This window comes from Eurytemora carolleeae, unplaced genomic scaffold (assembly GCF_000591075.1).
Source record: "Eurytemora carolleeae unplaced genomic scaffold, Eaff_2.0 scaffold114, whole genome shotgun sequence".
In the NCBI taxonomy this organism is placed as follows: domain Eukaryota; kingdom Metazoa; phylum Arthropoda; class Copepoda; order Calanoida; family Temoridae; genus Eurytemora; species Eurytemora carolleeae.
The window spans coordinates 160,671-174,816 of NW_019396465.1; the positions used below are offsets into that span (position 1 = coordinate 160,671).

The window sequence follows — 14,146 nt, forward strand, 5'->3', positions numbered from 1 at the left end:
TTAACTGTAAATATTTTATATAACTTAATTATAAAATTACCTTATTTTTTCAGAAAAAAATCATCTCCCACAAGAAACTCCTTTTCCATGATTAAAGCTAGTTTAGAAACCCGGTTTTATTAAATAAAATAACATTTAACTTTATCTTTGTTGAATTTAATTTTTGAAACCTCATTTTTTGGGACAATAATTACTGTTTTAAATATTTACCATTGGATTGGACATAGCTTTTCGTCAGATTTTTGAACATTCAAAACATTATTTTGCATTTGTTAAATTGTGCAAAAATTGTGCAAATTGTAAAAAGAGCAAACTTTAAGAGTATTCTGATGTTTGTAATATAAAATTTTTAAGATGTTTGAAATCCAAAAAAAAAATTCTAAATGTTCAGAAACGGAAAAAACTTAAAAATCATTAAACAATAAATAACTTTTTCTCGTTCTTTTTTTAAATGAAACAAAAAGCGATATTTATCAAATTATAAATATTAGATTTAAAATTATCAAAAGTAAACTTCAGGCCTTAATATCTCTTCTATCACAGTACAGTACAGTACAGTACAGTACAGTACAGTACAGTACAGTACAGTACAGTACAATACAGTACAGTACAGTACAGTACAGTACAGTACAGTACAGTACAGTACAGTACAGTACAGTACAGTACAGTACAATACAGTACAGTACAGTACAGTACAGTACACTAAATAATCATTTATATCATCAAAAGGTCTTAAAATTAATTTTTAACAAACTAACGGATTGTAAATTTATTTTAATCATTATGTTTTTCAGCAAAGAAATGTTTTTTATTATGATAACATTTAAAGTTTTTATTTTCAAGATTCTCAAATAATAATCTCTATAGAATTGTTTCTGCTCTATGAAGTGCAGGGTTGGAAAAATTTTCAGGCAAAAAATAAAAATGCCAGAAAGCATGCAGAAGATTCAAAGCATAGCTCAGACCTTTCGTGTTGAGCATCTTGGGGACAAACATTGATAATTATCTTCTGTAGATCTACAGAGTTATGCTTAACATCTTGGGGACAAACATTGATAATTATCTTCTGTAGATCTACAGAGTTATACTTAACATCTTGGGGACAAACATTGATAATTATCTTCTGTAGATCTACATAGTTATACTTAACATCTTGGGGACAAACATTGATAATTATCTACAGAGTACTTAATTTCTCTTTAATATCCTGTGGTTGTAATACCCTGCAGGGATAACTTTCATTGAGGCATCAAGCATTGACTCCTCAAATTTAAAAGTGTTCAAATTGGATATCGAGATTAACGGTAATTTACACAAAGTTCTGACCTCTGTTTTGAAGCTCTGCTCTGACCTAATGAAGGATCGGATAATCTTCTCAGGAGTCTAAAAGATCGAGTTTACCTCATTAATTCAAAATTCAAAAGTTTTCAAAACAAATATTTCAATACCAAAAATTGAATAAGACAAATTTACATTTATTTGTTTCATTTTATAGAAAGAAAAGCAAACTAATTGGTGGGGAAATTTTTAATTTTTTATATACAACTTATTTCTGGAAGCATTTTTTTACACTGAAAAAATATGAAATTAAATTTTTAAAATCTTACAAAGTATTTATTTTTTGAAACGTGTTTTTGTGTGGTGAAATAGCATTAAATAATTTCTGTAATGAAAAGTCAACGTAATAAACTTCCTTCTCTAAAATGTTTGACCGAGGAATTATGTATTTTCCAACGATAAAAATGTTTACCAAAAAGAATTGTATTCTAGAGATAACGATTGTTTTCCTCGCGACATCAGATTTTCTATTCGAGAGGAAAGGGACTGTAAACGTAATTTTGAATGGCATGTCCAATTCACAACTCTACCCGGCCCTGAACAGTTTTGTCTGACCGAGAATTAATGAGCTATATGGTCTCACTTTTCAAAATTTGATTATTTTTTATTGTTGTTTCTAAGTGACTCGCGGATTTCTGCTTAAAGAGAAAATGTAGTTAATTGTCAGAATTAAACAATTTTAACCAAGAACAAGAAAGGGTATATTTTGAATCTGCTGCTCTTTAATTGAGGGTCACTTGAAATTACAACGACAGTCGTTAAAATTTAAAAATATTAATTAAAATAATTAAAACATTTTAAGTTTTCTATTTCAGAAAAACTGTCCAATTTCAACAAAGATTTGATCTGAACAGCTCTGCGAGCTTTGAATTATTATTATTATTGTACAGATTTCTTCACGTAAGTACATACATATTTCAATGGTAAAGTTTAAATTTGTTTAGATATTTCGAATATATACTTTTAAAAAAGAAAAAATATTCAAAGTTAACCACAAACAGGCGACATTGATCATTACTCATTATACAACATATTTATCATTTCTTTAGTTATTACGTAATCATCGAATCCTTCAACATATTGATCATTCTTGTATTTATTAGTTCTTGTAAAATCGGAACTTTCCATGCATGGTCCAATGGGACATCAAAATATTTCATTTGCTTCTTAACTAACATTTTACTAAGATCAGATTGAGAATTTTTCTGGTAAAAAATCAGCCATTTAATTTTAAAACTTGAATATTGTTTTTCTGCAAAATCTAAAAATTTTCAGTAGTAAAAATAAAATCACAATTTCCAAAAAAAAATGGATCCCATTATTTTTGCAACCTGATGGCGTAAACCTTTGATATTTCAAAATTATAGTATAAAAGTTGGTTGTTTCTAGTTTGAACTATCAAAGATAAACAACATCAGGTTGTAAAGATTTAGGGATTTTTTGTGGCGAATTTTCCGCTCCTTTCTGAATGAGCGAGAGAAAAGTAGTTTAACATCTCATTGGTGGAAAAAAATATTGTTCTTCAGAACAAATATTTCAAATCAGATATATTATTATTTTAGAATAAATATTTCAAATCAGATATATTATTTTTTTAGAATAAATATTTCAAATCAGATATGTTATTTTTTTAGAATAAATATTTCAAATCAGATATATTATTTGTTTAGGTCTGTTCAAATATTTTAGGATCTTGAATGCAATAGTAAAGATTTTTTTCAGTAAAACCTTTTAGATGAGACCTGTTTGAAATCTCATGCCCGCACTGTTAGGAATACTTAGAATCCTAACATTGCGTTTGATCTTTCCAAAGCTCTGTAAAAATTGGTCCTCTTTTCCTGGATATATTTATGTTCGCTTCTGATTGATTTAAATAAAACAAATGTTTTTACATTGATAAAAATAGTCAAGATTTCACTTTTTACAGTGCGGAATTTTTAAATATATTATTATGAACTTAACAATCAGTGCCAGTAAACAAATTTTCTATTGTATAAAAAGATTAAGAAATTTGAAACTAACCTTTTAAATGTTAAAATTTTTGTGAAAAAAAAATAAAATGTTTCAAATACCTCTTAATCTAACTCGTAATTTGGTTTATCAACAAACATTAAAATAAGAAAATTTCAAGGGTTACAAAACCTTTGAAATTTAATGACCAAGGCTTTCAGATCACTGACTGTAAAAATATTTATTAAACTGAATTTGTAACACTTCAGTGATTCAACTAATTGATTAAAAATTGGCAAAACTCTGATACGTTCGATTATTTTATTTTGTGTCCTGTTTGATAAGTAAAGAATTGTTTACATAAACTTCTGTAGGTTGAAAAAATATTTTCCTATAAAAACTTCTTTCTCTGTTTTTGTATTTTTTCCTTATAAACAGTTAACCTTATGATTTCTGTTCCAATTTTTATTAGAAATGTCGAAAAACTATTTTTTTTGTTATAAACATTTCAGTTCTGCTTAGATAAAAGATGGTATGAGTTATTTATATAGACATTTTGAATAAGAATATTTTTTATCCAAATCAGGGGCGGATACAGGGGGGGGGCAGGACCTTTGCACCCCCTGACGAATTCAGGGGGGTGGGGCGTGGCCCCACCTTGAGATTTCAGAATAGCTCCTCAATAGCACTCAAGGGAAAAAAACCTAGTGCAAAACAGGAAAAATACCTATCTTAAAAAAAATTTCACCTGGCCGACAAGTATTTTGTTCCTAAATCTGGATCTCACTTAAATCCTGTATCCGCCCCTGATCCTAATCGTGCGAAAACCAGCATTGGGGAGGAACTGAACTCAAAAATTAGATTAAGGCGTTTTGGCATTTTCAAGAACATTTATAGACATTACACAAAATAAATCAATATCAATCTTACCTTTATTTGCCCGAATTATAATTTAATTATGTTATTATCAAAATAAATATAAAATCGTGATATATTTCTTTTCATGTGATTGTGAAGTTTTAATGGATCTTTTCTAAATTGTTTAGCAAACATAAATAGGTTTAAGGTTTAAGGATTTACAATATCCGACTGCCTAAAAATCCCCCTCCCCGTGCAATAATGAGCGGAGGTTATTGCGCCCCCCCCCCCCAAATTTCTAATTTTTATTTTTCCAAAACTCAGTTCAAAAGAAATGTTTAGCAATATTAATAACATTCCGAATTTCAACTGAATATTCAAAAGCTTTTGCAAGTCATATTTAGTAAAATTTGCATTGAAGCTTTTTTAGGGGTAAGAAAATGGGAGGGGGGGGGGGGGTGCTAATTTTCATTCCGTTTGCCATATGAACAATTTATACTGTATACAGCAATATTGTATCAAAATATCTGTTATATACTTGCACTTACAGTTTCCGTTAATTAAGTGGGCTGATATAAACGATCGATAATTGAATGTGTATTTACTATTAAATATTGTAGTTGGGGGAGTTGGGGTCTTTGGTATGGTTGGTATTGCTCTATGGGGGCAGGGGGAAATATAAATGCGTGTACATTGACAACGTTTTATCTTAAACTTTTATGTTAATTGCAATTCTTTGAAAGCTGACAATTTCCATTTTCGAGGAGAAAAGTTTACAGACATGCTAAACCATGATTGAGAGATTTTTTAAAAGTTCGTTGAACTTCCTGAAGTAGAAGGGACTTGGAGGAGGTTTGTTTTACTCCAGCAGTGCGCTTCAGGAGGTTTCCAAGATTTAACCGGGGGATTAAAGCTCCGGGTACCGGTGTTTGCGTATCCACACAGCTGATACACCAGACCCGGACCGTTCATAATTCTCCTCCCGGTCTGTCCAGTCCCCCCCACCCGGCCAGGAATTAGTAGACTCCCGTCTGGATAACATGGCGGACCATGGCCTGATAATACCGGAGGCTTCATCAATTAACTACGATGACGACATATCCAGCGACATTGAAGAAGACTCCATGGAGGAACGGAACGGAGCGCTTATAGAGACTCTGCCTGCTATGGTGAGTATCACCCGAGTGCCTAAATCACGCCCTGAAATGAATCCAAGCGGAGGAAAACCTCTACATGTTAAGGGGGGACCTCCCCCACCCCTTCTCCGTGTGGGTCAACCTGTCAGTAGTTTACCCCCCATGCCCCGCCTGAAGCTGGGGGGAGTGCGTGGTACTGGACCTACGCGACCTGTATATCCAGGACATCCTCTGAACGGTATGATGAACATGATGCCGACAAGTATGAGTTTCTCTGAAGGCATGATGATGAACAGGCATCAAATGGGACAGAACATAATGACTAATGCTAGTATGGGAATGCCAATTATAACTGAAACCATGTCTCTACAGGGAATGCGTCCTGGAATGCAAAAATTAGATAGACCTGGCATGCAGCAAAATATGAGGCCTGGCATGCCTAATGGAATGAGAATGGGTATGCGTCCAGGCATGCATCCTGCCTTGATGCAGAGCATCCAGCAGAAGATGCAACATAGCATGATGATGCAGAAAGCCAGTATGCAGCAAAAGCCCAAACCCACCATCAAACAAAAATCGTCTTTTCGGCCGGCAGGTCTTCCTAATCGTCCGGTCCAGGTCCGGACCGTGTTTGTTCCTCCTCCAATGAACATAAAGAGCCAGAGTGGGATTCAGAATGGTGTCACAAGAGTTTTAAATCCGTTCTCTGTCAACCCTGCAGGTTCAAATGGAACAGGAGTAACCCTCACGCAGGTCTCGAATGGAAAATCAGGTAAATTATTTTTTCTAAGCTTTTAAGAACTATTCGGGGGGATTACATTTAATAAATAAAACTTTTATAGATACTTGCATAAAAATAAAAAAAATAATTGTTGTCTAATATAATTTTATATTAAAGGGCATAGCAACGGTTCTGTTAGAGATGATGCTCTCTACGAAGACCTGGATATAGATGATGACGATGATGATGATGGAGTCAATGATGATGAGGATGATGAGTACAATGAGATAACGGAGGCTCCCTCCAATACAGGCTCTATTGTACCAATAAAAAACCTACTCCCAGAAGCTCCCAGAGTATCAGGCTCCGTTACCTTGCATCGACTGCTGGGAGGGAAGGTTAAAGATGAACCTGCTCCGGTTCCCTTACCAGGGGTAGCTTCTATTAAGCTTCCTGATACAAGCAGACGGAATTCTGTTGATTCTGTTGGTTCCTCGAGTACAGCCGCCTCCTTAGATTCCCTGGGTCAGCCTAAACCTGCCACCGCTAGAAAATCTTTTAAACCTAAATCTGATTCAGATCAAATCAAACCAACTGCCAACAATCTGAAGAGAAGTGTAGGATCATTAGAGTCCAACGAGTCTGAGGGATCAGTAAAGAAGCTAAAATCAGATTCAATAGAAGATATGATCTCCTTCAACTTTGGACACCACTTTATGTCTGAGCTGGCCCCAAGGGATACTGAGACGGCCCCGGTTGCAAAGCCAAAACTTGAAGAGGAATTTGAAGAGAAATCTGTAGAATCCTTGATGTTGAAAACCCTCTGTACCTGTGAGGCTGAATCTATCCCTATAGCTGGGAAGGACGGATTAAATTGTCAAGCCGTTGAGGTGGTGGGAGGATACAGGGTGGGATGTAAGAATAAAATTACAAGATCAGAGATTGTTAAAACCTCTCCTGAACTAGATCCTATCAGCCTATGTGATATGCATAGAGATAGACTTCTAACTCATAGCTGTTGCCCACTCTGTGGAGAGTTTTGCAGCCATGGTTTAGTGTTTATGTGCAGAGTCAGTGCCACATCTCCTCCTCATTTATTCCACAGGTTCTGCTACCAGAATAAACCGAAGGAGGAGCGATGCTGTCCCCACTGCTCGTCGAAGAAACCTCCGCTAGCGGTTCAACTCAAAATGACGATGAGCAGAACACCTTTAAGAATTCTCAATCATACCTCCAAGATGAGCGTTATTAAACCAATGAAAGATTTTGAAAAATGGGAAACTAATAAAAAAAGAGAGAGTACAATATCCTACACTCTTCCCTCTGGTAAAACAATAACAGCGGACGGATTACCTCCTGGCTTGGAAACTGAAAAGCTGGAGGCTTGTCTTGAAGAACTGAAGAATAAATCCCTGGTAAAACATACAACCAGGAATATGTACCAACCAACAGCAGGTGGAGAGAACGTTAAACTCCTTCAACTCCTCTCTCTGGATTACAGTCCTAAACAGAAGTTTAGCGAGGCCAACGGAGGAACACCCCTTCATGTTGCAGCCTCGAACAATCACGTGCTGACCGCACATATTCTTGTACAGGCAGGGGCCGAGGTCAACGCGCTTGATGACTCGAATGAAACGCCGTTGATGATTGCCTGCAGTATAGGAAACGCCGATGTGACGAGATATTTACTAGCGGCGGGGGCGAGAGTAGATTTGGCGGGGGACGATGGAATGACAGCTCTTCACTTTGCCACGCAGAATGGACATTTAGGTAATAATTGAAGTATTTATTCAATAAAATTGAATTTCAAAAAATTGCTTAATTTTCTATATTTTTCATTTCATAATTGAAACTTTCAAAAATGTTAATAAATAATTTATAGTTAGTAACTGAATATTTTAAAAATAAACCAACATAAATTTGAAGCTACAAAAACATGGATAGTTTTTATATTACTGTATTTTCCGTTTTGTGTTTTAAAAACTATATTTTTTAGAATGTGCTCATGTTATCTTGAGTCAGAATAAGCTGCCCAGGAACTTCATAAACGTAAAGGATGATGGGGGCTGGACCCCCCTCGTCTGGGCCTGCGAGCACAAGCACGAGGCGGTGATCAGGTACCTCGTGGAGCAGGGAGCGGACCCCTTCGTCAAGGATGTCGAGATGAACATCTCCCTGCACTGGGCCTCCTTCTCCGGGTCCAGGGGGATCACGGACCTTCTCCTAGCCGCAGGGTGCAATGTTAATCAGGCAAACGCCATAGGTAAATATTTCTTGACATTAATAATTTTAATGTTTAAAAAATCCTTGAACCTTATCTGGGTCCCTTAATTTTTCACCATTAAGGAATAAATGGAGTGAACAAGGAATTTTTAGAATAAAAATAAATTCTAAAATATTTCTTGTTGAAGTATAAATTTTTTAAAAATGTGTTAATGCTTAAAAAAAATTATCTTAAAGATTGATGAAAATGATGTACTGAAACCATTTTTTTCCCTTCAGTTTTTATTTCTTAAAATTTTCAAAATTTATGAGTATTAAATGTTTCAGTGAGCTAAAAAAAATCAATCCATTTCATTTATTTTTGGAGGAACTCTGAATTTATATAATTAACATTTGATTAAAAAGATTTAAAACATTAGTTCTGCCAGTACCAGTGGTACCAGTCTTATTTTCCTATCAATTATACTTGACGACGAGTTTTATTTTAAATAAATTTAAATTTTGAAATCGGAATTTAAAAAAATAATATTTTGCGAGTCTTTGATAAATATTTTACTATAAATATCTTATGTGTTTATCCCCAAAATATTTCAAATCTTTTTCCGGAAAAAAATGTTTTGGACCAACATTTTAGTTAAAAATAGAAATAAGAAGTTTTGAAACGCTATTAGAAAAACACTTTTTTGAGCAGGAAGGGGGGGTTGGAGGGGTTCAGAATTATAAGAACCTTGGAAGCTTTTTTCAGTTCTTATTCACCAGAATCCACCTTTTTTCAAATCTAAAATTTACTATGCTAGTTTTAACTAGACATGGAAATATGACACATTCTAGTTCAATTTTCCAATCATTAATTCATTCTTTTAATTTCTGACCAATTCATAATCGTCTTTTTCATTAAATACATGATTGTTTATACAAACATTCGTCTTTAATTCCGAAATATTGAAAACCCTGAAAACTGATAATTCTCATTTAAATTTTTTTCCTTTAAAAAGCTTTTTAAGAAATTTTTGCTTCGCTTTTAAAAATTAATGTAATCTTGGTAATTTCCTAGAGAACGATTTTTGGACCCCCCTCCCCCTCCTATCAATTTTGTACATTGACCTCATATGTATCACATGGATATTATTGGTTATGTGGCCGCAGCGCCCGGCCCTTAGCCTGTTCTAGCCGCAGCGCTCGGCCCAGAAATTGTCTTAACCTAACCTACCCTAAAAAATACAAAATAACTTAAATTAATGGTCATGAACAAGCTAATAGGAGGGCGGGGGGTCTAAAAATCGTATAATAGGACTGACCCTGGAATCATTTTTCCATCTTAAAAATTGAACTTTTACTTTTTTTTAATGATTTATTAATTTTTTAATAATTTTGTGCAGGCGAGACCCCTCTACATATAGCACTTCGACAGGATCATTATGAGTGCGCGCTGCTTCTGATTGCACGTGGAGCTCGTCTTGATATTCCAAACAGTCAAGGACAGGTACAAATGCGCGCAATTCTTTAAGAAAAAATCAAGCTTCATAATGTTTTATTTTTATGAATTTTTGAGGGATTTATTCGCTGAATTGGGATAAATTAACTTTGGAGACAATAATTGAGTTTTTGGATTTAGAGTATCTGTAAAAAAGGTGAAAACCTTGCCATTTCATTTCCAATTTTATATTTTTTTTACCCTAAGCATTAAAAATGGATTTTTTTTGTTTAATTGGGGTTTATACGTTTTCATTGATAAATAATTTAATTACCTGACCTAAAAATAAAACAACTAAATTATTGACTGAATGAGTTACATGAATTGTATTGACGACTTTTTATATTTGTTTAAGAAATATTTATTTTTAGATATATTGATTGTACATTATAAAACCTTAACTGGATTTTTTAGACTTCTTGGTTGATTGATTAATTAATTCATTACTTTATTAATTCATTTTTTGACTTATTGATTGATTGATTAATTCATTACTTTATTAACTATTTTTTTGAATTATTGATTGATTGATTACTTAGATAGTTAATTAATTGATTGATCAACAAGATACTTAATTAATTGATTGATTAACAAGATAATTATTAATTGATTGATTAACAAGATAATTAATAAATTGATTGATTAACAAGAAAATTAATTAATTGATTGATTAACAAGATAATTAATTAATTAATTGATTAACAAGATGACTAATTAATTAATTGATTAACAAGATAATTAATTAATTGATAATTGATTGATTAACAAGATAATTAATTAATTGATTGATTAACAAGATAATTAATTAATTAATTGATTAACAAGATAATTAATTAATTGATTTATTAACAAGACAATTAATTAATTGATTTATTAACAAGACAATTAATTAATTGATTGATTAACAAGATAATTAATTAATTGATTAATTAATTGATTTGTTGATTGATTGAATATATGTTTAGCTGCCGTCTAGTTGTATGTCCGGCGAAAACCCGAAGGTTGAGGCGTTGATCCAGCTGGGGACCACACTGCACAAGCTGATGAAGGAGCGGCAGCAGAAGTTCCTGACGGAGAAGACGGTGGTACAGGATATATCCAACGGGAAGGAAGCTATCCCTGTGTGCGCGGTGAACGGCGAGGATCTGGAAATGGGTCCTTCAGGATACACGTGAGTTTTTACTAAATATATTTCAAATATTTCAGAGGTTGGAGGCCGTATTAAAATTATTTAAATTAAATTTGTTAAATATTGAGAAGTAGTTGCAACTAGTTTTGGCTTTCAAACATTTTTTAGTAAAAGGATTTTGATTAAATGCTACAGTTAAAACGTAAAATGCTGAATTCAAACTAATCGGAAAAAAAGTGTCTTTAAGAAAACCATCTAAAACACGTTTAAAACCGGTTTAAAAGTAACGAAAATGATGAAAAGAAAATAGAAGATCAACAGTTACTTTGTTAAAAGTTACGATAAAAAGTATCATAGAGGGTTAAATTTTATGATAAAAAAGTATCTGAGAGCGAAGTCAAGCTAATCCAAATAAATGAATAGTAAACTTGATGTGCACACTACATTTAGAAAGAATAAATTATCGCTTTATTAGATTTCTGTATACAATTATAACATTTGAAATAGCTATTTTTTCTCATTAAAAAGAATATAAGGACTTTTTTACAAGCTGTCAAAAGTTGTATTTTTTCTTGTTTTTCAGACTTATTAAATCTTTTCTACAATTTTTATTTTGAAAAAAGGAAAAAGGAGAACTATGGAATTAAAATACTAGGATTTCAAATCAACAAATATTCCAAACTTTGATAGAAGATGTACTCAATTCACTCAATTACTCAATAAAACTTCCCTAATTTATCTCTAAAAAAAACTACTGCCTTCAATATCAATGTTAGCTTTAACCAAATATTTTCGAAGAAAAAAAATAAAATCCTCGGAACATTTTTTAAAGCTTTTAAACTGATATGTTTGATGATTGAAAGTGCTTAAGAATACTTAAAATTTTAAATTTTATCGCCGTTATTAACTAACAAAAATATATCCAAAATTTTAAAGGGACTTTTTTCTTGTTTTAAATTTGACTTTAAGACTACTCACATTTTTTTCCCTATTGAGGGGGGGGGGGGGCAGGTTATTGCATGGTGATTATATTGTGTTATGTTGAGGTCCTAAAATATTTTTATTCTAGGTACGTGAAGAATCCTGTTGTAACTGGGAACATTCCCTTGAACCGTGATATCTCAAGTCTCCAGCACTGCAAGTGCAAGAACAACTGTGTATCAGAGGACACCTGCCGCTGCTCCGATATCTCCACAAAGTCCTGGTACGATCAGAACGGGTATCTCAAGGACGGATTCGATTACAACGAGCCTCCGATGATATTCGAGTGCAACGAGATGTGTGAGTGCAATCAGAACTCTTGTAACAACAGGGTGGTTCAACACGGGATCACGGCACGTATCCAGATCTATAAAACCTACGGTATGGGTTGGGGTGCCAAGGCTATGGTTGATATTCCCAAGGGTGGATTTGTGTGCGAGTATGTTGGAGAAATCATTTCTGATGCTGAAGCTGAGCAAAGAGAAAACGACTCTTATCTCTTTGATCTTGAGAATAGAGAGGGAGAAACATTCTGTCTGGATGCAAACAAGTTTGGTAACGTGGCAAGGTTTATTAATCACTCCTGCTCACCCAACCTTGTCCCTGTCAAGGTATTCACCAACCATCAGGACCTTCGCTTCCCCCACATAGCACTCTTCGCCAGTAAACCAATCAAGAGGGGAGATGTGCTTGGATTCGATTACGGTGAGAAATTCTGGGTAATAAAGCATAAATTCTTCACGTGCTGGTGTGGTGGGGAAAAGTGTAAGTACAGCAAGAGCTCTATTGGGAAGACGCTGGAGTCCTATTACAAGAAGATGGAGACCTGTAAGAGCCCTGATGAGGAACAGAAGCAGACTGGAAAGCTAAAGCTAAAGCTAAGGATGGAAGAAGGTAAGGTTGTAAAGGTTGACGACTCTGGTCTACTACCGGACGAACCTGGGGTCAAGGAAGACCGAAGATCCCCGAAACTAGAAGGAAAAAAATCTCCGAAAAGAGAAGACAAGGAGAAGGGTAGAAAATCCCCCAAATTCGAAGAAGGCAAGCCGGGTAAGCAAGACAGAGAAGGGAAAAAGTCTCCTAAGCATGAAGTACGGAAGTCTCCTAAAGAAGATGAGAAGGTATATGAAGACAAGAAAATTACACAAATTGAAGCTGAGATCAGTAAAGAGGATAGAAAATCTCCTGTTATCACAATAAAAAAATCTTCATTTATAGAATATAAACCAAAAGATGAAACTAAACAAGTTATCGCTGCGGAGAAAAGCTCTAAATCTAAGTCCTTGACGGAGAAACCTTCCAAAACCGATGTTTTAAAAACAGTACAAGAGAAATCCACCAAAACGGATGATAAGCCTATAACAGACAAACCCATCAAAACCGATGCTAAACCTGCAAATGAGAACACTACCAAAACTGATGCTAAACCTGTCATTGAGAACCCTACCAAAATCGATGCCACTACAAAAGGTAAAGATCCAGTACCTGGACCAGAAGTAAAGAAACTAAATGCCAGGAGAGTTTCAACTCACAGCATTGAAAGCAAAATTTACAAAGATTTATCAAATTCTAAATCTGACGCCAAACCTGCCTCAACCTCCAAACCAACCCCCTCTATAGAAGAAACCAACCCGTCTACTTCTAAACCTGATACAGATGAAATCCAATCTAAACCTGAACCTGATACAGTATCCATGCAATCCGTAGATGATGATTCTGCTGCTGGAACACCAGAACCTGTTCTTGAATCTGTACCCGAAGCTGAACCCGTCCTAACCTCTTCTCTCACCGCACCAAATTCTCCTTCGGACTCTACTCCAGTAGTTAAAAGAGGCCGAGGACGACCTCCGAAAGGGACTCCTAAATCGGGAACCTCGAAACCAGGGACTCCGAAACCTGGAACTCCTAAACCTGAAACTTCTAGACCTGAAGTTTCCTATCCTGGTTCTCCTAAACCCGGAACCCCAACCTTGGAGACTGGTTTAGAGTCTTTGAAATCAGATTCCCGACCCCCAACTCCCGGAGAAACTGGGAGACCAAAGAGAACAAGAAAAAGCGTTGTTTAAATATGAAATAATATATCAAGATGATTGACAGCTGAGAGCTAATCAATGTATATTTAAAATTTTTGTATATAATATAAATATTTAAAAAAAATTCCTTATTCTCATGATTAAATGTTTGTATAGAAATTTTCGAAAATATTCCGATTTATAAATTTCTTGATCTTCTTTAATTAAACACTTGTTTTTTATACAGTGACATCATCTCCTTTTCAACTCAAGTTATGAATTCAAATCATCTAAACAACATTAGACACAGGAATTGTGCAGTGT

General features: G+C 34.3%; 1 protein-coding gene across 1 annotated transcript; it reads left to right on the forward strand.

The window, feature by feature from the left end:
- Window positions 1–5,019: 5,019 nt before the first annotated feature.
- On the forward strand, window positions 5,020–13,935 carry LOC111703787 (histone-lysine N-methyltransferase EHMT1). The gene is made up of 6 exons (XM_023475836.1): window positions 5,020–6,054; window positions 6,181–7,773; window positions 8,000–8,266; window positions 9,606–9,709; window positions 10,666–10,871; window positions 11,899–13,935. Exons 1-6 carry the CDS (start codon window positions 5,187–5,189, stop codon window positions 13,874–13,876), a joined length of 5,016 nt encoding a protein of 1,671 aa, XP_023331604.1. The 5' UTR covers window positions 5,020–5,186; the 3' UTR covers window positions 13,877–13,935.
- Window positions 13,936–14,146: the final 211 nt, after the last annotated feature.

What these genes read in the sequence shown, in the direction of transcription:
- LOC111703787 (XM_023475836.1), top strand. Translation starts at nt 5,187, where the DNA reads ATGGCGGACCATGGCCTGATAATACCGGAGGCTTCATCAATTAACTAC. An exon ending in GGTCTCGAATGGAAAATCAG is followed by an intron (nt 6,055 to 6,180) that starts GTAAATTATTTT and finishes TTTATATTAAAG; the next exon opens with GGCATAGCAACGGTTCTGTT. An exon ending in TAATCAGGCAAACGCCATAG is followed by an intron (nt 8,267 to 9,605) that starts GTAAATATTTCT and finishes AATTTTGTGCAG; the next exon opens with GCGAGACCCCTCTACATATA.